Source organism: Schistocerca serialis, chromosome 3 (genome assembly GCF_023864345.2).
Source record: "Schistocerca serialis cubense isolate TAMUIC-IGC-003099 chromosome 3, iqSchSeri2.2, whole genome shotgun sequence".
In the NCBI taxonomy this organism is placed as follows: domain Eukaryota; kingdom Metazoa; phylum Arthropoda; class Insecta; order Orthoptera; family Acrididae; genus Schistocerca; species Schistocerca serialis.
The window spans coordinates 202,273,542-202,298,626 of NC_064640.1; the positions used below are offsets into that span (position 1 = coordinate 202,273,542).

Sequence of the window (25,085 nt, forward strand, 5' to 3'; positions counted from 1 at the left end):
TGTCGATTTATTGAAAAGCTCTGTCAGTGAATAATTTGCGCAATCAGTAACACTGCCATGTGCAGTAAGCAGTCAGTCTTCATCTGATTGGGATTTAATTACATGTGATTTTTCTCAATGTTCCTTCTTGGGTTCATTACTTTTTCTTGTGTACATCCGTTACAGTGCCAGATGCTAAGTTTGTTTTGTCTGCAGATAATACAAACATTGCAGTAAGTAGCAAGTGAAGTACAGATTTAGAAATGGCTACTAATCAAATTTTCACTGACATTAATAAATGGTTTAAAGCTAATTCACTGTCATAAAACTTTGAAAAGACCCACTATATGCAGTTCAAAACCTGTAAGAGATTTCCCTCCATAACGTATGAAGAGATGCAAGTCAAAAAGGTTCACAGTGTTAAATTTCTGGGATTACAACTCTATAATAAATTCAGTTGTAAAGGGCATACTACAGAATTGCTGAAGCACCTAAAAAAGACTTCATTTGCAGAGAGAATTATGTTGGATGCATGAGATATAAAAATTAAACAAAAACTTTCACGCTTTGCTTACTTCCATTCTATTACGTCATCATGGGATCACATTCTGGGGTAACTTGTAAAACCAAGCACAAGTTTTTAGTATGCAAAAGCATGTAATAGGACTCAATTGTGGTGTAAATTCAAGGACATCTTGTAGAAATGCATTCAAGGAACTTTGTTTTGTAACCACTGCTTCTCAGCATATTTATTCCTTAATGAAATTTGTTGCATACAATACATCTCTATTTCCAACCAATAGCTCAATATGTAGTATCAATATTAGGAACAAGAACAATCTACATAATGACCTAAAATCAATTACCTTGGTCCAAAAAGAGGTCCAATATTCAGGAACACCACATTTTCAATATATTGCCAGCAACCATTAAAAACTTGGTTTCAGATAAAGCACAGTTTAAACAGAGTGTGAAAGTTTTTATAGGCAACTCCTTCTACTCTACAGATGAATATCTTTACAGGGTCTATTAGACCAAATTAAGTAAAAATTTCTATTACAGTTCAGTTTTGACTGCACATGGTCGCAACAGTCAAGATTAGATATTTTGTATGTGATGAAGTTATTAAAACTGCATAACTATGTTTCATTCTGACAGTGTATTAATTCTGAAAATATTAGCAGTTCCATTGTATTTTAATGTATTTACCTATTTTGACAATCTCCAGACAAATGATCAGGGTAGTGAGTATTATATTCAAATGTTTTTATCTTATGTTGTACTTTCTGACTTATTCCACACACCCACGAGAAACATCTCACTTTTGGGTATATTTGCAAAATCTGAATCTAACCTACAAAGTGCAAATACTTATCTCTCTAAAATCTGCAAATGATTAAAAATGTTAAGTGTTGTAGAATCAAATGGGAATGGAAGAAGATTTCACACACACCACAGACTTCATATCAATGGCCTTGGAAAGACTTATTTACACAACACAATTACAGCTGCAACGCAGGGAAAATTAAGCACTCCAAGATCAGGTATGGTAATGCTAAGTTGAGCTTCAGATTGAGCAGCTTCAGATTTGTATGTAATGCAGAAAAACATACAAAAATGCAGAGTACTAATGATCAAAACTGCACTGTGACTGTCTCCAGTATGCTATTAAACAAACAGGTAGCATCCGTAGTCATTTGTTCACAAAACAGTAATAGTAACAAAAATATAATTGAAACAGTAAACACTCCAGAACCCACAGGCACTAAAGTGAATACTAACACAGTGCTCTGTATTTTGTATCAGAACATTCACTCAATAAGAAATAAGTTCTTGGAAATCCAGATTTAGTGTCTTCATGAGCTCAAAAATGAACCGTATTTACCAGAGTATAAGGCGCACTGGCATTAAAGATGCACCCCTTTTTTAATACTTTTTTTAAGTGAAAAATTTATCACTTGATGGATCTACTGCAAAACAATTGACACACTTGTGCACGTGGATCTAATATCTGCGAGTTGAAGGAAGAAATACTTGAAGCTGCCATGAATCTGAATTCTCATACAATAAATTATCCTCTGTACCATTCTGTGCATTACTTATCCCACATTTCTTAAATTATTTAATCACTGATTCAATTTTTATAGAGTTCCGTGAAGCATTGACCCACTCACAAAACTTGAGAAATGCTAGGTCTCTTCCTTCTTCCAAGTGTTGAATTTTCAAAATCTGTAGATTGTATCCATCTGTTTCACTCCTACTAAAGAACTCCCTGAAATGGTCTGTTGATACAGACATCCAATGGTTAATGATTGAAGCAGACAATTTAACCCTCCTGAAATACAAATAGGGCAGACGTTTTTAGTAGTGGCCTCCAGGTCACCTAGAACAAATTTTATCTACACACACCCTCCTTTCTCCTACATCCATCCAGCCTTTATTGTGTACATGGACAAATACATCAAAAGTGGCAATAATTTTGTCCCATCATCACAGCAGGATAAAATAAATGTGTAATGAGTTTTTTCGTGCCCTTAAGTTTTAAGAATAACACTTTTTGTGCCTTTTAAAATCAAACTTCTGTTAAAAGGCACATCAAAGGTTACCAGAGTCTCGTCCCTGTTTCCCATTTGCAAAAGCTGGAACTTTCCTATTTTGTTTGTGATGACGAAATTCAACAATTTGTTCTTCATACTTGTCTGGCATCACCTGTGTTATTTTTGCCTTGGTCCACATAGCTTTTCATAAACCTTGAACGTCATGATGTTGATCTAGTAAATTCAGTGATCTCTTTGTTAGTGGATGTTGCTTTCACTTTATGAATGACCATTTTTGTAGATACTAAAATTCCCACAGTTCTGCTTCAAGTTTCAGCCATTTAACAGTTACACTTCTCAGATTATGTTTACTGCAAGGTGCTTTTTTGAAAACATCTTCCTAATTCCGGAAAGTTATCATTTTTTTCAGTTGGAGGTGGCCCTAATTGCCTTTCTGCAGCCATGTTTCCATATTCTTTACTAAATGCAATCCCTTGCAGATTAAATTCCGTAGCATAGTAATGCAATTTTTCAGCCGTAGTTTGCAAATGACACCACAATACAGATACACCAAGTGGATCCTGAACACTAAACACAACAATAACTGACACTTGAATGAACAGTATAAAAACTGTTTCATTGGTTCATGGGTGTCGCGTCATACAATGTTGTAGAAGCTGTACAATCTTTCGACGAGACAGTTGCTCATCATTTTCAGGTGCTTACTGATGTGTTGCTACAATGGCTCGCCAATATATACCCTGACTTGCTAAGAAAGTGCAAAACCCTTGGCACCTGTGCTTTTCTAGCGAGTCAGTGTATATATTGGCACCTGAAGATGATGAGCAGCTGTCTCGTCAAAATATCGTGCAGCTTCCACAACATTATCCGACGTGATGCCCATGAACCAATGAAGCAAGAAACTGGACAAGTCATGAATGTCTAACGTGACAAAAACCAAAAGAAGTACATCATTTGGAGATTAAATAAACTTTGCCATCGAGTCACATGAATAAACTGACAAATGACGAACTGCATACATTTTCTATGTCTAAAATAGTAAAGTTACCTACAAGAATAACACCCACATCCTGCACCTCAATAGATACCATATTCATGAACACTAATTCTACACCTGTACTCAGTTTGCAAAATTTACCCGATGGCCTCTCTGATCATGAAGGCTTCTTACTTAAGGCAAACAAAAGGATGCAAACAAACCCTCATTACTAATGATCACATACATAAGAGATATTAAAGATGCCAACAGCTAAATGCTAAGGAGCACCTGCTAAAACAAAAGACGTGGGAAAAGTGTTTACAGGATTGCCACAAGTTTTCCAAAGTGAAATTCCCTGGTATTTCCCTGATTTCCAGTTTTGAGATCTCAAGGATAAGTAAGGACATAAGTTGAAGAAAAAAAGAAGACAAAGACGAAGAAGAAGAAGAAGAAGAAGAAGAAGAAGACAAAGACGAAGAAAACGCGAGGACTTCCGTAACTCTCCCCATCCTGTTTTGTTTTAGGGCACAAAAACAATTAGGGTCATACGCGTCCATGTCAAAACTGTGAAACACGAAGACAAAGAGAGGAGTTAAGAATGACTTCATGTCAATCCCCAACGACGGAAGAGAAGACAGGTAAAAACACGGATGTGGAGAAAGGTCTATAAAATACGCAATAGAGAAATGGAGGTCCAGAACTAAATATTAAATGGTCTTCTCCATATTGCTGCAATGGATAAAAAGTAAAATGCGGTCAACAGCGTGAGCACCATTCTCTAAAACAGCCGATAACTTAGATGGCAAACACAAAAGGGAATGTAAATGGTCAAAAAGAGGGCATTCCACCCCTAAATGGTGGACAGTTAAAATTGAGCACAATGTGCATGAAATGGTGGGCGAGCACCACTTAACAAATGGATATGGCTAAAAAGGCAGAGCCCAATATGCAACCTAGTTAAAATGACCACCTCATGGCTGGAGGGCTGACAGGAGGTCGTCCAAGCCACTGGAAGAGGCTTAATAACCAAGAGCTCATTCCCATGAAAGGAGCAACGCCAAAGTGATACCACCTCCTGACAGGCGGCAACACAGAGATGATCAGAGAGACTGTATGAACTAGTGGGGCTTGGCAGCAGCATCAACAGCCTCTTTTCCTGTCAAATCAACATGACCAGGAAGCCACATAAACATCACAGTGGCTCCATCAAGAGTGAGCAATTTAAAGCTTTCTTGGACTCATTGCACTAAGGGGTGGACCGCGTACAGTGCACAGATGCTCTGAAGGGCACAGAGAGACTGAGCAGATGACAATTGAAAATACTGTGTTGCTGGATGTACTTCGTGACTTGATAAGGGCGAAGAACTCTTGCTGTAAATACAGAGCAATGTGCCGGAAGCCGATACCGAAAAACGTTGGTGCCAATGACGAAGGCACACCTGACACCACAAAGGTACTATCGTGCAATTCCATGTGAAGGTCATGAAACTGAAGGCGGTAGAGCTAGGCTAGTGTTGCATCAAAGCGAATAAAGGCAAAGGTGAAAATGGGCCGCCCCACGAAGCCAAGGAGATGAGGAGTTCATATCCATCGGGAAAGCTGCCGGGAGCATGAAGTGAATCTGTTGGAACAAAAGCCAAAAACGAACTCCAGGAGGTAACAGAGAAGAGGAATGTGCCCCATACTGGCAATCAATGTCGTCATCAATGAAGGAGGCATAGGATTGGTGGCCACACATGGCAAATAAATGGCATGCATATCTGCTGAAAAGAAAGTCACAGCGGTAGTTTGGCAGCTTCTGCATACAGACTCTCAATTGGGCTTGTGTAAAGGTGCCAGTGGCCAAACAGATGCCACGATGGTGGATAGTATTGAGACGGCATAAGAGGGACGGACATGGAGATACATAAACAAAGCACCCATATTCTAGTTTCAAGCGGACAAAGGACCGGTACGAACGAAGGAGAGCAGTTCGATCTGCACCCCAGGAAGTACCATTGAGGACACACAGGACATTGAGGGACCGCGTACAGCAGGCTGCCAGGTAAGATACGTGGGAGGACCAAGAAAATTTCCTATCAAGCATGAGCCCCAGGAATTTCATAGTTTCAATGAATGGAAGAGCAACAGGCCCAAGATGTAATGAAGGTGGGAGAAACCAACTGGACCACCAGAAATTCATACACACTGTTTCGTCAATGGAAAAACTAAAGCCACTATCGATGCTCCATGAGTAAAGACAATCGAGACATTGCTGCTGAAGACGCCACTCAATGAGACAAGTCCGTGAAGAACTGCAATAGTTAGCAAAATCAGCAACAAAAAGGGAGCAGAGGATGCCATGTGGTAGACAGGCCATTATCAGGTTAGTGGCTATAGTAAAAAGGATGACGCTCAGGACAGAACACTGAGGTACACCGTTTTCCAGGATAAAAGTGTCCAACAAGACAGAACCCACAAGTACCTTTTTTAAAATTCCTCAAGGAAATAGAGCAGGCCGCCATGGAAGCCACACGTGAAGAGTGTGAGGAGGATACCAGTCTTCCAGCAGGTATTGTTGGCTTTCTCCAAATCGAAAAACAAGGTCACAGTCTGGGATTTCTGCAGAAAACCATTCATGACATGGGTGGACAAAGTGACAAGATGTGAATTGCAGAACGGTGCACTCGAAACGCACTCTGTGCAGTGGTTAGTAAATTGTGATACTACAGTCACCATACCAGCCAGGCATGAATCATATGTTTCACCACCTTGCAAACACAACTGGTGACAGAGATGGGGCGGTAGCCAGAAGGAAGGTTTTTGTCCTTACCGGACTTAGGTTTCTGAAAGTATTTGTATGGAGTGTAGCCATGTATGGAAGTGAAACGTGGATGATAAATATTTTAGACAACAAGAGAATAGAAGCTTTCGAAATGTGATGCTACAGAAGAATGCTGAAGATTAGATGGGTAGATCACATAACTAGTGAGGAGGTGTTGAATAGGATTGGGGAGAAGAGAAGTTTGTGGCAAAACTTGACTAGAAGAAGGTATCGGTTGGTAGGACATGTTCTGAGGCATCAAGGGATCACCAATTTAGTATTGGAAGGCAGTATGGAGGGTAAAAATCGTAGAGGGAGACCAAGAGATGAATACACAAAGCAGATTCAGAAGGATGTAGGCTGCAGTAGGTACTGGGAGATGAAGAAGCTTGCACAGGATAGAGTAGCATGGAGAGCTGCATCAAACCAGTCTCTGGACTGAAGACCACAACAACAACAACAACAACAACAACAACAACAACAACAACGTGACAGTAGCTTCACGCCAGCATCTGGGAAACATGCCCTCTGCCCAGATGCAGTTGAATGTATGAAGGACAAAGTGCTTGCCCACAAGAGGAAGGTGCTGCAACATCTGAATGTGAACATTGTCTGGCCCTGGGGCGGAGGATTGGGATGAAGTGAGTGCACGATCTAGCTCCCTTGTAGTAAAGGCGGCATTATAACACTCAATATTCTGAGAAGGGAAGCGTAGTGCCCAAACCTCCTCCATTTGTTTCCAGTGGAGGAAAGCAGGGTGGTAGTGGGAGGAGCTCAACATTTCCGCAAAATGGTGGCCCAAGGTGTTGGAGATAGCAATAGGGTCCACGATAACATCATCTGCTACTGTCAGGTCAGAAATTGGGCAATGGATCTTGGTCTCAAGAGCCATAGGAGGTTGGCCCACACGATGGAAGAGAGGGTGGAACTGTTAAAAGAACTACTGGATGAACTCCAGCTGGCTTTTTTGTTGTTCCGAAGAATGCGATGACAGTGTGCACGCATCTGTTTATAATTAATGCAGTTTACCATTGTAGGATGATTGTTAAAAATGCAGAGAGCACGTCTCTGTGCGCAAATTGCGTCGCTGCACACCTCAGTCCAACATGGGACCTGGACACGGCATGGTAAAGAGGAAGTACGAGGAATGGAACGTTCTGTAGCGGTAAGGTAACATTTGTAAGATACTGCACCTGGTCATTACAACTGGGAAAATCGTGTTTGTCAAAGATCGTCAGGGAAGAGTAAAGCCTTCAGTTGGGCTTAGTAAGCTGCCATTTGGGTGTACACCTAGGTGGGGTATGATTCAGCAAACGGATAGCACATCGGAAATGGTCACTCGAGTAGGTGTCAGAAAGAACAAACCACTCAAGACAATGGACAAGATGGGCAGAGCAGAATGATAGGTCCACATGGGAATAGGTGTGTGAGCAGTCTGAAAGGAACATGGGAGCTCCTGTGTTAAGGTAGAAAAGGTTAAGTTGATTAAAAAGGTCAGCCAAGAGGGCACCTCTTGGACAGGTTCTGGGAGAACCACAAATGGGATGGTGTGCATTAAAGTCACCAAGCAGCAGAAATTGGTGAGGTATCTGCCCAATAAGCTGGAGGAAGTTGGCTCTGGTGAGGTAGAATGATGGAGGGAAATAAATGGTACACAGGGAAAAGGTCAAGTGAGGAAGGAAAAGGCAAACTGCAACAGCTTGAAGATGGGACGTCAGGGAGATGAGTTGACTATGAACGTCATCCCATATGAGCAGCATGACTCACCCATGAGACAGAATGCCGACCTCTGGCAGATGGTCAAAACAGACCACGAAAAAGTGCGAAAGCTCAAAGTGGTCATGAGAATGCAATTTTGTTTCCTGAAACCAGAGTCCAAGTGGACACAGAGATTCTATAAGCAGCCGTAAATCCTCTTTGTTGGATCCAAGGCCAACTTTCTGAATAATAAACAGATTTACTGTTGCAAAGGACTGACTGTCTTCAGTTTGTGAAACTATGAGGAACAGTGGTGCATTCTTTGAATCATGAGCCTCATTCTGTTTATGTTCTGTAGACGTTGATTGTGAAGATGATTGGCTCATTGTGAGAAAATCCCCCCCATGATTCTCAGTGTCATTGATGGCATGCTCCTTCCAACTGGGGGGCCACATCACAAACTGGGGGGCCACTTCACAAAGGTGCACACCCACCTTAGGTGTTTGTTTACACCACACGTCCCAAACACTTGACAGAGGGACCAATTGGCAATTTGGGAAGGTAGCAGCTCAGTAAATCACCCCACCCTGGGCCTGGCATGCACCAGGGGGTACATGCAAACCTTACCTGTAGACCCAGGGCTGGGAATTATGCGTTACCCAGTCATCTGTTATGCATTGGCGAGCCTCGTACAGGGAGGAAGAAGGAAAAAAGAGGAGCCCCAAACGCCAAAGTGGAGGGAGGATAGAAGAAGGTGAGCGAAGAAAGAAGAAAGGAATTAAAAACAGCGGTGAGACTGTTCTTATATCAGCTTCAGACAGTGCGGAACATTCCCAAAAACACCCCAGCCATGTTCCCCAAAGGAGGGCAAAAAGAATAGCAAGAGGATAGGCACGCAGCACGGAAGGGCTAAGATGCTGTGAAGGTAGATTTCTCCCCCATGTGATCAAAAATCTTAAGTACTATCATCAACATGTTTTGGAATGAACTGCTAATAGATGGAGAAAGCAAGGCAGATGATATGTGTGTTTCATTAAGATAACTGTTGGTTTTTTTATTTCAATAAAGCGAAACACATTTGTGACAAAAAAAAATCTACATTTTCTTGGAGTTGCAAGACAGATTTAAAACAGAATGAGATTTTCACTTTGCAGCAGAGTGTGCGCTGATATGAAACTTCCTGGCAGATTAAAACTGTGTGCCCGACCGAGACTCGAACTCGGAACCTTTGCCTTTCGCGGGCAAGTGCTCTACCAACTGAGCTACCGAAGCACGACTCACGCACGGTACTCACAGCTTTACTTCTGCCAGTATCTCATCTCCTTGGAAGGTAGGAGACGAGATACTAGCAGAAGTAAAGCTGTTCGTACCGGGTGTGAGTCGTGCTTCGGTAGCTCAGTTGGTAGAGCACTTGCCCGCGTAAGGCAAAGGTTCCAAGTTCGAGTCTCGGTCGGGCACACAGTTTTAATCTGCCAGGAAGTTTCAGATTTAAAACACCTCCATTGATTTCAGAAGGGGGGGGGGGGGGAAAGAGAGAGAAAGAGAGAGAGAGAGAGAGAGAGAGAGAGAGAGAGAGAGAGAGAGAGAGAGAGAGTTGGCCTCTTGGGAAGAAGTGTATAAGGCAGGGAAGAGTTGTGTAAACCAATACTATAGGTGACCACCAATGTAATGTTGGTTCTACTATTTTCTTATTTTCGGTTATTAGTCACCTTGTTATGTCTTATTTTACGTCCTGTGTGGTTTTTATTTTGAGAAATATATGATTACATAGCATGGAAACCACCTGTGACTGCCACAATGTTGTTCTTATCGTCCATACTTTCTAATATGAAAATTATTTTTGAAGTGCCAAAATGTGTTAGAATAAATAAAATGTCTACAAAATGCTGCACTGTACAATGTACTTGCAGTGAGACAGTCACAATTCATGAAATCCATCGCCCGTGGCCTCTGGTCTGCTGAGGAGCACTGCAGTCCTTGGCCCTTGAATAACTATGAAAATCTGCCGCATTATGCCACACACAAAAGATCCAGACTGCAGGCAGATTGGTGAGACTAGATCCGATGGGCAGGGCTTGCACAATTGTGGGAAATGATTGGCTTCAGATCAGCAGGCCCGACCTGTTAGAGATACCCACTGAAATGGTCTGCAGTTCTGGCCTGTCATGGAAGTCCACTTGTGTGGCCAGCTATTTACATATGAAAAATGTTCAAATGTGTGTGAAATCTTATGGGACTTCAACTGCTAAGGTCATCATTCCCTAAGCTTACACACTACTTAATCTAAATTATCCTAAGGACACACACACACACACACACACACACACACACACACACACACACACACAGTCCCTGAGACTCAACTCATGCATACATGACCGCCATCTCTGAGAATCAAATCCAAACAAACCACTACTCCTGTCACCTCCCTGCCTCTCATTGGCAGCTGCTACACTAGTTGCAAGAAGTGGTGGCAGCACTGACTGCAAGCTGATGAGAGTGCTAGGAAGTAGAGAAGCAGTAAAACTGCGGGAATAGAGAAGTGGCGCACGTACTCAGCTACGCCCAGCCAGTGACGGCAAAACTATTTCACCTACTGAGACAAAAATGAGATTTTTCTAGTGTTTTTCTTTTCTTTCAAATTTCCACAATTTCCCTGACATATTTGAAATTCCCTGATTTCACTGATTTCCAGAACTTGTGGCAACCCTGGTTTATCTTGAGGATGAGATAGAAAATAAACCAAATATTTGTTCATAATCTGAGCAATTATTTCAACAGTGCCTTTCCCTCAATAACGCATACAGAAAAAACAATGAGGAGCGACAAATACAAAAGGATGTATCACCATGGGCATAATTACCTTCTGTGCAATCTATAAAAAATTTAACTTTACACAGGAAAAAAAGACAAACAGTGACCTAAATTTCCAACGATACTTTAAAAAGTATAAAAAACCTCCAGAAGGTAACAACTAATGTGAAACAGATCTCCAACCACTAACTTATCATAAACTCAGGTAACATGAGTAAGGTACTTTTGGAAGTTGTCGATGGTAGTGCAGGAACCAAAGCCAACTGCATATCACATGAATACCTCCAGCTAAATGAAACAAAGATCTCTAATGCAAAACAGGTTAGTCAACATTTTAACTTTAATTTTTCAGAGATTGCCAATAATTTAGAGCTAGTGACAGGAATCACTACACAGGCAGTATCACACACACCTATATTCCCACATCAGACAGGTCAATTTTTCTGAGGCCAGTAATCGAACAAAAGGCATTAAAAATTATGAGCCACAAAAATCACCATGTTCACGAGGAGTTGATGATATCCCAGATTACCTATTAAATAACATATCTGTTGAAATTTTCATACCTCTATGTAATTTTGATCAATAGCAGAGGATGTTTCCCAGAAGCATTGAAGACCTCGAAGGTAATTTCAATCTTTGAAAAGGAAGACTGATGATGTAAACAATTATCATCCTGTTTCCATACTCTAAACTATATCCAAGATATACTTAAGAAAGCCATATGCAGGGTGCTCCATTTATCTTGACCACCCTAAACAACTGTTTGTCCCCTAAATAACTGTTTGTCCAGATGCAAATTACAAAATGTTTCAAACAAATGTTCTTTAGCCATCATGGGGACATCAGTGAGCATGATTGCCTTTGTTGTAGCTTTGTTTTTTTACAAAGATATGAACAGCAGTATGACTTTTTTAAATGGCACCCTGTATTTTTATTCGGTAATTCATTCCCTCTCGTAAAGACCTATTCAATAATGTATCACAGTGTACCATTCACTGAAACACAATGTTATTAATTACATAACACAACACTGACTTTGAGCTTGGGATCACAAACTCTTCCACTTGCTGGAGTTGCCAGAAAACAAATGAAACCAAAGTAAAAACATAACACAAAACTGACTGACTCTCCTGTACCATTTTCCAGGAGTAGAACATTCAAAGGTGCTCAAAGTGGTGACCCTGGACACCGATACACTGGTGCACTCGTTGAATGAAAGAATTATTTACTGCTTTCAGTGTTGCCTGCTGAAGAGAATTACAAGCAAGCATGATACGTTCTTGCGTGTCTTCTGGAGTTGTTGGAATATCACGATAGACAACATCTTTAACACATCCCCAAAGAAAAAAGTCTAGAGGATTTAAATCAGGAGACCTAGCAGGCCAAGTAACTGTTCCTCCTTGACCAATTCATCTGGCAGGATACCTTTGGTTCAGAGCACGATGTGCACACAAGGCATTATGTGCTGCACATCCATCATGTGGACACCAACAAGCATTCGGGTTCTTAGTGGCACTTCATCCAGAAGAGGAGGAAGAATTCATCTGAGGAAGTTGGCATACGCTATACCTTTACACTGCCATTGATGGAAGAAGGGCCAATAATTGTAGTACCAAGCAACCCACACCAGACGTGAACTCTCCATTGAGGCTGATGTTCCACCTGTCTAAGCCATTGTGGGTTGTCGCTGGACCAATAATGCCTGTTCCTTGTATTTACCTGTCCTTTATTTGAGAAGGAACATTCATCGGTAAATAGAACATTGGAGAAGAAGTTCGGGTTGGCGAGGATTTGCTGCTGTGCCCACTGACAGAACTGCACAGGATTCTGGAAATCATTCCAATGCAATTCTTGGTGTAGGTGTACGTGGTAAGGATAGAACTGGTGATGTGTAAGAATACGATGTACACTGGTTTTAGGAACGCAAATCTCATGTTCAAGCTGTTGTGCGCTCACATGTGGATTCATAGCAACGGAAGTGAGAACAGTAACTTCGGCAGCTTCGTCTGTGCGAGTTCTACGACGACTGCATTGTCATGGGTTGAAACTTCTCGTTTCCTGAAGAATCGCAACAAGACGGCAAAACATCCGTTGTGAAAGTGGGTTCTTGTCAGGATATCGCGCTCTGCACAGTTCCGCTGCCTGTGTAGCATTTCGCCTACCTTCAGCAATAATAAAAGAAACGTTAAGTCGATGCAGTTTGTAAGGAGGACAGCCTTTACTGTATCCCTACTCTACACAACAGTACTTAAAAGGGGCAAACTACTGTACTAAATGTACCCGTGCATAAGAAAACAGTATTGCAATTACTGTTCTGCTAACTTACATTCCCCATAGATGAATAGTATTTCTACCTTCTCTTCATTGGTGTACATTCTACTCACGCGACTCTTCAACTGACGATGGTTGATGGAATGACTGGTGTGCATTCTACTTATGTTTACATTTGTCCTCGGTCAATATCAGCACGTTGATGTGTTCCATTACCCCAAGTACCTGCACTAAGCACTAGAAGCGTCAACATCAATGTTGTGTAATGTAATTAATAACACTGTGTTTCAGTGAATGGTACACTGTGATACATTTTTGAATAGGTCTTTAGGAGAGGAAATGAATTACCGAATAAAAAATACAGGGTGCCATTTAAAAGAGTCATATCACTGTTCATATCTTTGTAAAAGATGGCAGTCATGCTGATTGATGTGCCCCTGACGGGTAATGAACATTTGCTTGAAAACTGAAAAACAGTTATTTAGGATGGTCAAGATAAATGGGACACCCTCTACAATAGAACCAAAGCATTTGTAGAAAAAATGGAATCATTAAGCACACAGCAATTTGAGTTTAGGAAAAACAGGACTGTTAATGAAGCACTCTTCAGTTTCACTGAATAAATCCTTGAAACCTTCAATCAAAAGGAATTTTCTTCTGGACATTTCAATGACCTTAGCAAGGCCTTTGATCTCTGTATCGTTCATTCACTGTAGCTTCAGAAGCTAGAATCACATGGCATCAGAAGTACAGCAAATAATTGCTGTAAATCCTATCTCACCAACCAAAAACAAATGGTAGACACCACAAGCTGTGAATCTACAAAAAATTATTCTGACAAAGCCGTGTTAAGCTGTGGAGATCACAAGGCTCAGTACTGGGATCTCTCCTCTTCCTACTCTCTATCAATAACCTTCCTCTAAATCTCCCGAATACTTCTCCTGTGTTGTTTGAAGATGATGCAAACTTGCTCTTCTAGTTGGACTCAGTTCTGAAATTGAAGCTCAAAATTAATGACACAACTGAAAGATTCATCTCATAGTTCCACCATCATAATTTATTGTTAAAACACAAAGAAGACAGCTCATAAGCTCTTCTACCTATCCCAAAACCACCCTGCCTATACAGAACCCTTGCAATTGATGGCAAAGAAATTTAACTAATAACAGAAGCAAACTGTCAGGGATTCAGGATTGACAGGTCCCTCCAGTGTCACAACCACAGGACTAAACTACTAAAGCAAGCTTGGTAGTCTCTGCTATGCTTTCAGAATTCTCAGGCAATTGTGTGATGTAAATACACTAAAACTGTTTATCAGGGGCTTGTGCACACAATAATAGTATATGGTATCCCTTTCTGGAGGAAGAGGGGGCAGGTTACTCACAGAAAAATTTTCCTTATGCAAAAAAGAATAACAAAAGTAAAGGGAGGGAGGAAGGGGGAGGTGGAGGGAGGGAGGGGGAGGAGAGAGAGAGAGAGAGAATCAATACGATCTGCCACCAAAAACCATTTTCAAAAAGCTTAATATACTGTCAGTTCCCTGTATTTATATTTCTTATATTTTAGAGACAGTTTCTTTTGCAGAAAAGAAAGAGAAGAACAACTTGATCTCTTCACAACAACTGGAGAAATCCACTGCCATGACACAAGAACATCCATCTCGTGAAACAAAGATTAGCCCTCGAGTGGGTGCACCTACATATAAAGTATGCCATCCACAAATAACACCGTCTTGAACCATTTCACTGTTGCTTTACAATTGTGAACCCATACATATTCCTTCATTATTGCTTCAGACAACACAGCGATAAGCTGTTCTGTCATACATCCATGTGAACAGCAGTAATATACAATAAACAGCGAGCTAGCTAGGCAAGGAAAAAATTTATGATCCATGCAAGAAAATGACCCAACTTCCAAGCTAGCAGCACAATCTCACACTGAGGCAGTTGTGTACGAAATAATTAGGAATCAAATAAGCGACTGGCTGGGATCTGATGCAACCATGCTATTTAATGCTTTGAGTGGATCATCACTGTGGGGCAACAATTGTAGGCAGCAACAGAGTGATATAATGAAACTTTATTTTATTATTGTTAATTAAACTACGGGTAAAATAAGATTTTGCTCATACATGTTTACCTTGGTGACAAAGACAATCCATGTATACAAAGTGTGTCTGCTAATGTTATAAAGACTGGTGTGTCTGCTTGAGGGTTAAGCAGAAGTTTCAATGGGGTGAGGAATATGGGCCGCCTACTTTCCAACTAATTACCACTACCAATTAGAAATGGAAGCAATACCCTCAAGAAGTAAGTTAAGGATTTACTAATAAAATACAGTTTTTATTCTGACGACGAGTACTTTTAGGCAAACTTGCATTAACAACTTGACCTTATCCTCTCCCTCCCCTCATATCTTTGTGGTTATGCAGTGTAAGATTCTGTATTTCAAATAAATACATGAAAATGAACACAGAGGTATGTAATTCCAGTAATTAAATGAAACAAATTAAATACCAGTTTACCTTATCATGAAGAAGAGGTTTTTTTTTCCCAAAATTGTCAGTTGAGAAATACAGGGTCATCTTACATTTGCAGATCAAACTACTACTGTTGAGGTCAACAGTTTTACATTGTTTAATAGACTGATATAGTATCACATTACACGTACAGGTGAAGCTTTGGCTACTGAGGTCAAGTGCAGATTTATTTTGAAGAATTCGGAAGGGTAGGTTAGACAAACCATACTCGTGCTCGAACAGACTCAAAATTTCCTTATACCCCTAAGTGTGCAATACAGTATCAACCTTGCTTAACAATCGTGGAATTTGACTTGTGTAGAGCTAATGTAAGGAATACACAAGAAACTATGAACCAGCCCCCACAACAGTTTATTCCTCTGCTTAAAATTTCACAGTTTTGTGAAACACAAGAGGACATTGCATTAATTTCTATTATCTGATAATTCCTGTATTTGAACAAGTTGGCAATAAAAGTTCTCATACATGTATGGATACTGTACAGCTTTCCTTACACTTATGGTATTTTTAAAGTAAAGGTAATATTGAAATGTAAAAATGTTGTTCTTCAAAAAAATTTCTTGATTCTTAACTTGAGTCAATATTTTATTTGTTTATGAGATACTGTAATGATTTACCAAGTGGACTGCAAATGAGAAATTCGGTCACTGTTCACACAGAGTACTGGGTGAAAATGTTATCACCTTTTAATCAGCTATAGAATAAGGTGCTGACTTTCAGATGAAGCAAGAAAAAAATTAATCCAGAATAAAATGTCTAACTAACAAAATAAATCATATTAAAATGACTGAAATCATTGTTGTAACAATAAATTACAGCAGCAAGACCAGTCATAGAGACAGCATCGGCAGATGACTCTCTGCACTGTGAGAAGAGCAAAAGTTTGAGAATAGGACTGAATCATTATTACAATCTTTTATTTATGTATTAGTTGCTGTTGTTACTTATGACCTGCACCCTAGAAGATACTGCAGTCTGTGTTTCACAGTTGCTCAAGCACAGCACTACGGAAGGGAACAGATACCAGCCTGGTTGAGAACAAGAATGAGTGTAGGGTGGGGAGTGGTGAGCGGACAGCAAATTTCGCTGAACTGGAAACCAAGGGAATCTATACCGCATGCTTTGACGTTTCATGACCATATACCATGTTTAAACTGCAGTTTGGGTGAAACAATGTGAACTGACTTTAGAATCACACACATACACAATAGTAGTATACATTTCTGCAGGAGACAGTAGAAGTCTAGATATGGAGCAGTGGCATACTTAATGTGCTGCTTCCAACAGCAATGTTGTTGTTGATCACTGTGAGGCATGACGTGAACGAAAGGGAGTGTGTCTATGCAGCCAATGATAAAATGGTGGGCAGACAATATACACTCCTGGAAATTGAAATAAGAACACCGTGAATTCATTGTCCCAGGAAGGGGAAACTTTATTGACACATTCCTGGGGTCAGATACATCACATGATCACACTGACAGAACCACAGGCACATAGACACAGGCAACAGAGCATGCACAATGTCGGCACTAGTACAGTGTATATCCACCTTTCGCAGCAATGCAGGCTGCTATTCTCCCATGGAGACGATCGTAGAGATGCTGGATGTAGTCCTGTGGAATGGCTTGCCATGCCATTTCCACCTGGCGCCTCAGTTGGACCAGCGTTCGTGCTGGACGTGCAGACCGCGTGAGACGACGCTTCATCCAGTCCCAAACATGCTCAATGGGGGACAGATCCGGAGATCTTGCTGGCCAGGGTAGTTGACTTACACCTTCTAGAGCACGTTGGGTGGCACGGGATACATGCGGACGCGCATTGTCCTGTTGGAACAGCAAGTTCCCTTGCCGGTCTAGGAATGGTAGAACGATGGGTTCGATGATGGTTTGGATGTACCGTGCACTATTCAGTGTCCCCTCGACGATCACCAGTGGTGTACGGCCAGTGTAGGAGATCGCTCCCCACACCATGATGCCGGGTGTTGGCCCTGTGTGCCTTGGTCGTATGCAGTCCTGATTGTGGCGCTCACCTGCACGGCGCCAAACACGCATACGACCATCATTGGCACCAAGGCAGAAGCGACTCTCATCGCTGAAGATGACACGTCTCCATTCGTCCCTCCATTCACGCCTGTCGCGACACCACTGGAGGCGGGTTGCACGATGTTGGGGCGTGAGCGGAAGACGGCCTAACGGTGTGCGGGACCGTAGCCCAGCTTCATGGAGACGGTTGCGAATGGTCCTCGCCGATACCTCAGGAGCAACAGTGTCCCTAATTTGCTGGGAAGTGGCGGTGCGGTCCCCTACGGCACTGCGTAGGATCCTACGGTGTTGGCGTGCATCCGTGCGTCGCTGCGGTCCGGTCCCAGGTCGACGGGCACGTGCACCTTCCGCCGACCACTGGCGACAACATCGATGTACTGTGGAGACCTCACGCCCCACGTGTTGAGCAATTCGGCGGTACGTCCAGCCGGCCTCCCGCATGCCCACTATACGCCCTCGCTCAAAGTCCGTCAACTGCACATAAGGTTCACGTCCACACTGTCGCGGCATGCTACCAGTGTTAAAGACTGCGATGGAGCACCGTATGCCACGGCAAACTGGCCGACACTGACGGCGGCGGTGCACAAATGCTGCGCAGCTAGCGCCATTCGACGGCCAACACCGCGGTTCCTGGTGTGTCCACTGTGCCGTGCGTGTGATCATTGCTTGTACAGCCCTCTCGCAGTGTCCAGAGCAAGTATGGTGGGTCTGACACACCGGTGTCAATGTGTTCTTTCTTCCATTTCCAGGAGTGTATTTGGAAATAAGAAATCTGTGAACATTCTCATGTCAGTATATAAGCAAAATCCGATACGTATTCGTCAAAAACAACCACACTCTCAGGTCGCACCATAACCACAACCACAGAACTCGCAACATATTCCAAAGGAACAGGCAAATATTTGTGACAATGAAGATAGAAATTTCATGACTGTGCTATTACAGTGATGGCGATGATTAAAAATAGTGATACCGCAAGATGACAGGCTTAGTAAGCAAAAAGATAGCAATCTAATTACAGTTTTAGATTTAGAAAGTAATAACGACAAACTTTACAAACACCATCGCCAATTTTTTCTGTAATTCCTTTCGCTCAGAATGTTTTCCAAAATATGGCACAGAAACTGATAACCATTTATTTGGCATAGTATGTAGCTTCCAAATATAATTTTTTGGCATATGCACAAGAACTGTGTCTCACTACAGTTTGAAAACAATTTAATTATTCCCTCCTGGACATTCATTCACTCAAATACTTTTTCTTAAAATTATGTGTTTTAATAATGAGGACTTCAAGCAACAGCTGTAGTTATTACTTGTTAATGAAGAACAAAAATTTAAATGCCACCTCTGAAAGATTTTACTGTATCAAGAAGAAAAATCAACCAAGAAAATTTACATTACAAGGAGATAGTACTTACTTTCAGAAAGTGCAAGTTCAACTACTGTCTCTTTAAATACAACAAATATTTCTATTTTTGTAACATACACTACTGGCCATACCATGAATAGCATGCAACAAATCTTAAACTGGCACGAAGTGGGCTACATGCTTGGATACACAAATTATTAACATTTCAACGACTAAACAAAGTATGTAAGAGCAATGCCATTTACATCTCATATACAAGGAAAGGTCACATTTTAATGTCGGTTGGTTGTGAGAAAACTGTGTTACGCCCCATTTCACAAAAAGAAACGTCTACTCGCTAGTGTCGGATTTTGACAGCGGCAGGAATGTGGACTATCGAGAATGTGGTTTATGGTTTTAGAAATATTGCTACTAACATTGGCTGGGATCCCAAAAAGACACGTGAATACGCAATTATCAAGGAGGGCCACATTCGAGACCTTGTGAAATCTAGACAGCCTCACTCTGATTGTACAGAAGCGTACACATCGTCATTTTTCCACTGTGCCATTCATAAATGGAGCAGAAAGTGAATAATTAGCAGTGGTATGATGTAACCCCTATTGTGCACCATACGGTGGCTAGTGGAGTATCTACACAGATGCCAATGTAATGCCTGAGAGGGCAGTCCAACAGTGTCCACAGCACAACAGGCTACCAGCAAGGTGACCGTTGTCATGTCATCCCTCAATACAGCAGCAGAGACGGGTGCACCTGATGACAAAACTGGAAACAAGAGTGCCACGTGTTTTTCTGATGAACCACAGTTTCACGTACAGCAATATGATGGACTTATCCACGTATGGCGATTCTGAGGAGAACAAATGTTGCCAGACTGCATTTGTCAGCACTATACACGCTCAGTACTCAGTGTGATTGTACGGGACGCCATTGGGCACACCATATGATGACCTTCACTTCATATAGCTGGTAATTTGGACAGCACTTATTAGATTTCTGACCCATTAAGGACAGTGCCAATGACACCTACCACGATACAGAAGGTGTGACTATTGCCCCAGCCAGCACATTTTGCATATCTCTCACCCAACGAAAACATCTGGGCACAGGACACCAAGGGACTGCCACACTGATGGTCATCTGTTACTACAATTTATTAATTCTGGCATAAAATTGAAGCAGTACAGAACAATGTAGTCAGATATGCGATCTGAGTTCAGTTCGACTTGATACCCAGTCGAATTAGAGCGACTATTACTGCCAGAGGTTGCAGCCCTATCTACTTCATAACACACTTTGTATACCCTCAAATCAAAAACCATCAACAAATTAAATCATTTATTCTGTATATACACAATATGTAGAACTTCCAAAATTGCTGTCCTCCTTGCTGTAGCAATTTTAATTGCCAACAGTGTATGTTCCTTCCTCAAAGTGGAATTTAACAATTCTTATTCTTTAACAGTGCAGATATTACTGCAAGTTTTATAAAACTCTACAATTTTAGCATAAAGTCACCTGTTAGTTTTCACACAAAGCCTTGAGACATGAACTGCACTAAAACGATTTTAAGTGTGACAAGAATGGTTAATATAAATTTATATCAAAGATATCAAGACCTTAATATCGTCTTATCCTGGAAACACCTTTACTGAATCAAATGTCCAAGAACTCTTCCACACTCATCTCAAAGTTCAAAACTGTCAATGACACTCCTATTTTTTAAAAATTTCCTTGGTATCTCACTCTGCTAGCAAACCTGTGACAGACACAAAGACAGTCTTCCTTTTATTTAGTTTCTGTGGTTATCTTTCCTCACTGAAATGACTGCATTAAATCAATTAAACATATTTTCTTAACAAATAAATAAAAGTTGGAAACAAAAAAAAGTTTTCTGGAGGGAAATCGTCATTATTTCAGTTGTGAGTGAAAAATTAATCAAAACGCTGGAGCTCAGATTGCCTTTTAAGTGAATAACATTCTTCATTAGTGTTCAAGATTAGCATATTTTAAGTGAAATAGACAACTACATGACAGGGGAAGGAAAAAAAAAGGAAGAAGAAGAAGAAATTCAATCAAACCTTTGACCCTGGGGTGTGCGGCAGCGGTTTAGTAATGAGAACAGACACATTCCATTAGAGTCTGGTGTAGCTAGGACGCTTAATGCCTGCACAGCTGCTGCATCAAGTTTCATGTAACGTTTCAGATCAAGAGTATCCAGTAAAAACTGTCCAGCACCAGGTGTTGTCATCAGCTGAGGGACGGGAAAAATTACGTTACCATGTGGTAATAATGTTAATTATAGTATTGAATGAACATACAGAACAAAATGACTTTATCCTAAGTCTACCAACATTTGTTTAGGCTTGAAAGGAAAGTAGTTATTATTACATTTCACTTACACTACATACATCAGCAACATGAAATTAGCACCAACATTTTAAACTATCAACACTTTGATCAAAATTTTGCTTTGCTAACAATAATTCTAAAAATAACATGAAATCTGTAAGGTAGAAAACTAAGAATGCAATACAGGTTAGAGTTTTCCCTTTCTGCTTATACCAAAATCCTCACAAAAAACTCAGTTGGATAGGGATTAATTCTTTAGTGATCAGTGGGAACTATTGTTCCCACTTTCTTGTTTTCTCTGTAAGTTCAGTGGTAATCAGTGTTCCCACTTCCAGCTACAATCTCTATTAACTGTGTGTACTTTGTCAACTGGCGTGTAGAAGCTGCTTTATGTCTACATCTTTAGTCAATCTATGCAGAAGTGCTGCTTCTGCGTGAAATGGAGCCATTATTTTGACCGCGAAAGCTTTATTTGTATTCTGTGCTTTTCTTTTGTGTGTGAAGTGACTTGTATTATATTCTCCTACTTTTGTATTTACCAAGGAGATAGTATACGCCTGCATTTGGCAGCTTTAACTGAAAATCACAGAAATATTGCAAGACAAGCTACTGGGAACTATTTATCCCACTGAACTGCATGTGGTGCGCAAGTTGTGTGGTTGTGAAATTGGCATAATGTTTATTGTATGTTTTTCATTGTTTAGAATGCCTTCTGGATTAACATCAAAAGAGATTCTAAGAATTCTGCACTCATTACCAGAGGATGTACAACATTCAAATTTCAATGCGGTCTCTGATTCTGATGAAGACAACCATTCACCCGGTGCTGACTCCGATTCTGATGAAGAAATCCATTCACTGAATACTTTACAGATTTTGAACAAAATTAGTGACAACATTATTGTACCAAGTGATGATGATGATGATGATTTCGATTTGACAACAGAAGCACGTGAAATTGGAAAAATGTCTCCGTGTGATGCCAGTGTATCTAACTCAACTCCAGTAAGTGCTGCTTCAACATTTTTGCCCAATGCTAATACGTGCAGTGAGGATGTTTCCTATTTTGAAAATCTTCCACTAAAATTAGAATAAAGCCCAGAAACTCAGGCTAATTTCTCAAAGTCTGATAATGAAATAATATATTTCTAGTCTTTATTTACAGAAGACCTGCTGTTACACATTTGCAATCAAACTTATATGCGAAACAGGAAATATGTCTGATGAAGTCAAGGAAGAAAACAAATGAAGTGATTTCCACCTGGCAGAACATAAACATTCCTGAGTTAAAATCTTTTATGGGAGTGCTTATTTCGATGTGTATACATCAACTTCCACACCTCGGAAAAGTATTGGAGTAGTGATCCTATTCTTGGTGTGCCTGCTATCTCATCACAATGAGGACAAAGCATCAGTACAAAAAAATTGTTGAGGATCTGCACTGCAATGACAACAGCATATGTGTAAAAAAGGGACAAGCTGCACAAAATCTGGCGTGTCATTAGTGCTGTAACAAAGAAGCTGTGTGAAGTATAAAAACCACCTTCTGTTTTGGCAGTTGATGAATGTATGGTGGCATTCAAAGGATGTTTGACACAAACAATATAATATGTCAATGTAACCAGTCAAGCATGGTGCTTAGTTGATGCAAGGACAGGGTCCATTAGAAACTTTGACATCAATACTGGAAAAAAGACAAAGATGATAGGTCTGAATTTTCATTGGGTGAAGATGATGTGTTTACCCTAACAAATTCAATGGTTTAAAGTAAAAGGCTGGAGGCATCTGATAATTGCAGAGGAGAATTTGCATTTGCTATCAGGTTAAGTGTTGCAGCAGTCAAGTGGCAGGATAGTACATCTGTGTGTATACAATCAAATTATCACAATCCCAAAAACAACTGTTTCGAGGGCAATTAAAGATGGTAGCAGAAGTGAAGTATTCTGCCCTTTGGCTTTAGCAGAGTACAATAAAATAACAGGAATAGTTGATAGATTTGATCAGCTGCAAGAACGGTATGTTGTAGTCTTCATTCATTGCAGTGGCAGCACAAACTTTTTCTTTCTAGTAGTTTTACCAGTTGTCAATTCCTACATTTTATAGAAGGTTCAAAAGACAGAAACAGACCAACTAACTTTTCAGTTACACTGGCAAGGCAGCTCATCTGTGGCTTCTGTCATAAGCGAAGAGGAAGGCCTGTGCATCCAAACACTGAAAAGAGGTGTGTCTGGAGTTCCAGATGAAGTTCATCTGCAGAAAGTTTGGTCTCATTTACCCACAAAATGTGTAACAAACAAAAGACAGCACAAACGTAGTGCAAAGAAAAGAGAATGAAAGTAACGTGGAGCAGCTGTTGTGTGCCTTTGTGTATAGCACCCTACTTTTGTAAGTTCCATGGCACATCACCTTAATGAACTCAAAGGACAACAGAACGTAATACACGAAAATGTGTCTAGTATTATTTAAGATGTTTTTTGTACTTATAAACAAACTTTTTTTTTTCCTCCAGGGGTAGTCATTCCAGAGATCAGTGGGAACAATAATCCCCAGCCCCCTCTTTTTTTTTTAATAATAATAATAATTATACACTAATATCTGACTTTCAAGACTTCAGCTATGATTTTGAGTGTTGTTTCTTAGCCCTATAAAGTGCTGATATAAAGTCCACAACTTCCGTAAATAATTTAGTCACGAAAGAGGTAAGCAGGAATTTAGCCACTACTTTTTTGAAGGAGCTGTTACAGTATTTGCTGAAAATGATTCTACATCTACATCTAAATCGTACTCGGCAAGCGATCTATGGTGTGTGGTAGAAGATACTTTCGGCACCACTAACTAATCCCCCCTTCCCTGTTCCATTCACAAATGACATGTGGGACAAATGATTGTCAGAAAGTTTCAGTATTAGCTCTAATTTCTTGCATTTTCATCGTGGTCATTTCGTGGGATGTATGTGGAAGGAAGTAATATGTTTCCTGTCACTTTCACTTTATAACAGCAGTACTGAACATTTCATCTCCTGAAAATAAGTAGTGGAGAGTAGCTGTCTCATGATTTATTAGTATTCTTGACTGAATTTTCCTGTGATGCAATTAATTATGGGTTTTCACTTTTATATCATTATTAGAAGACTAACTCTTAAAAGTAAATTTATTCTCTCAAATGTTGAACAACTGGTTTAGTCTTACCTCAAGATATTTGACAAGTGCACCTAGACACGTTATAGCAACCGACAGTTCCATTTCTCGCAGCTGAATAGCATCTTTGATGTGGGTTCCCTCGAAATTAAGCAGTGAGTTCAGCTCATGGACCAGGCCATCTGATGTGAATTCTGTTTTTTTACGATTTGTAACCAATATACCCATTCTTTCAAATATCTAGAAATTGAGAAAACTGAATTAAACAAATTTGACAAAACAAAAACATGAATTTTTTTTTTTTTTTTTTTTTTTTTTTTGGCAGAAAGCAACAATCCATAGTTCTCCTAAAACTTAACTCTCATGTACCTAAACTGATACAGATAAACTGACCCACTACATAACAAGGAAGCCAAAACAGGGGAAAAAACCGTTAAAAACCATGGAAAAAACAGTGACATGGTAAAATTACAACAGAATTGCAACGGACAGAATGTGGAAGTCTCAGAATAGGACCAACATGTCGGAATTC

The 25,085-nt window shown here is 40.5% G+C and overlaps 1 protein-coding gene across 1 annotated transcript in view; it reads right to left on the reverse strand.

Annotated features, from left to right (window-relative positions):
• The window catches only part of LOC126469915 (DNA mismatch repair protein Msh2), a 217,194-nt gene that overhangs the window by 61,167 nt on the left and 130,942 nt on the right, over nt 1-25,085 (reverse strand). Inside the window, exons 7-8 of the mRNA XM_050097303.1 lie at nt 24,605-24,793; nt 21,146-21,318 (exon numbers count right to left, since the gene is read on the reverse strand). Coding sequence (XP_049953260.1) covers nt 21,146-21,318; nt 24,605-24,793 — 362 coding nt within the window. The remainder of the gene's footprint in view (nt 1-21,145; nt 21,319-24,604; nt 24,794-25,085) is intronic.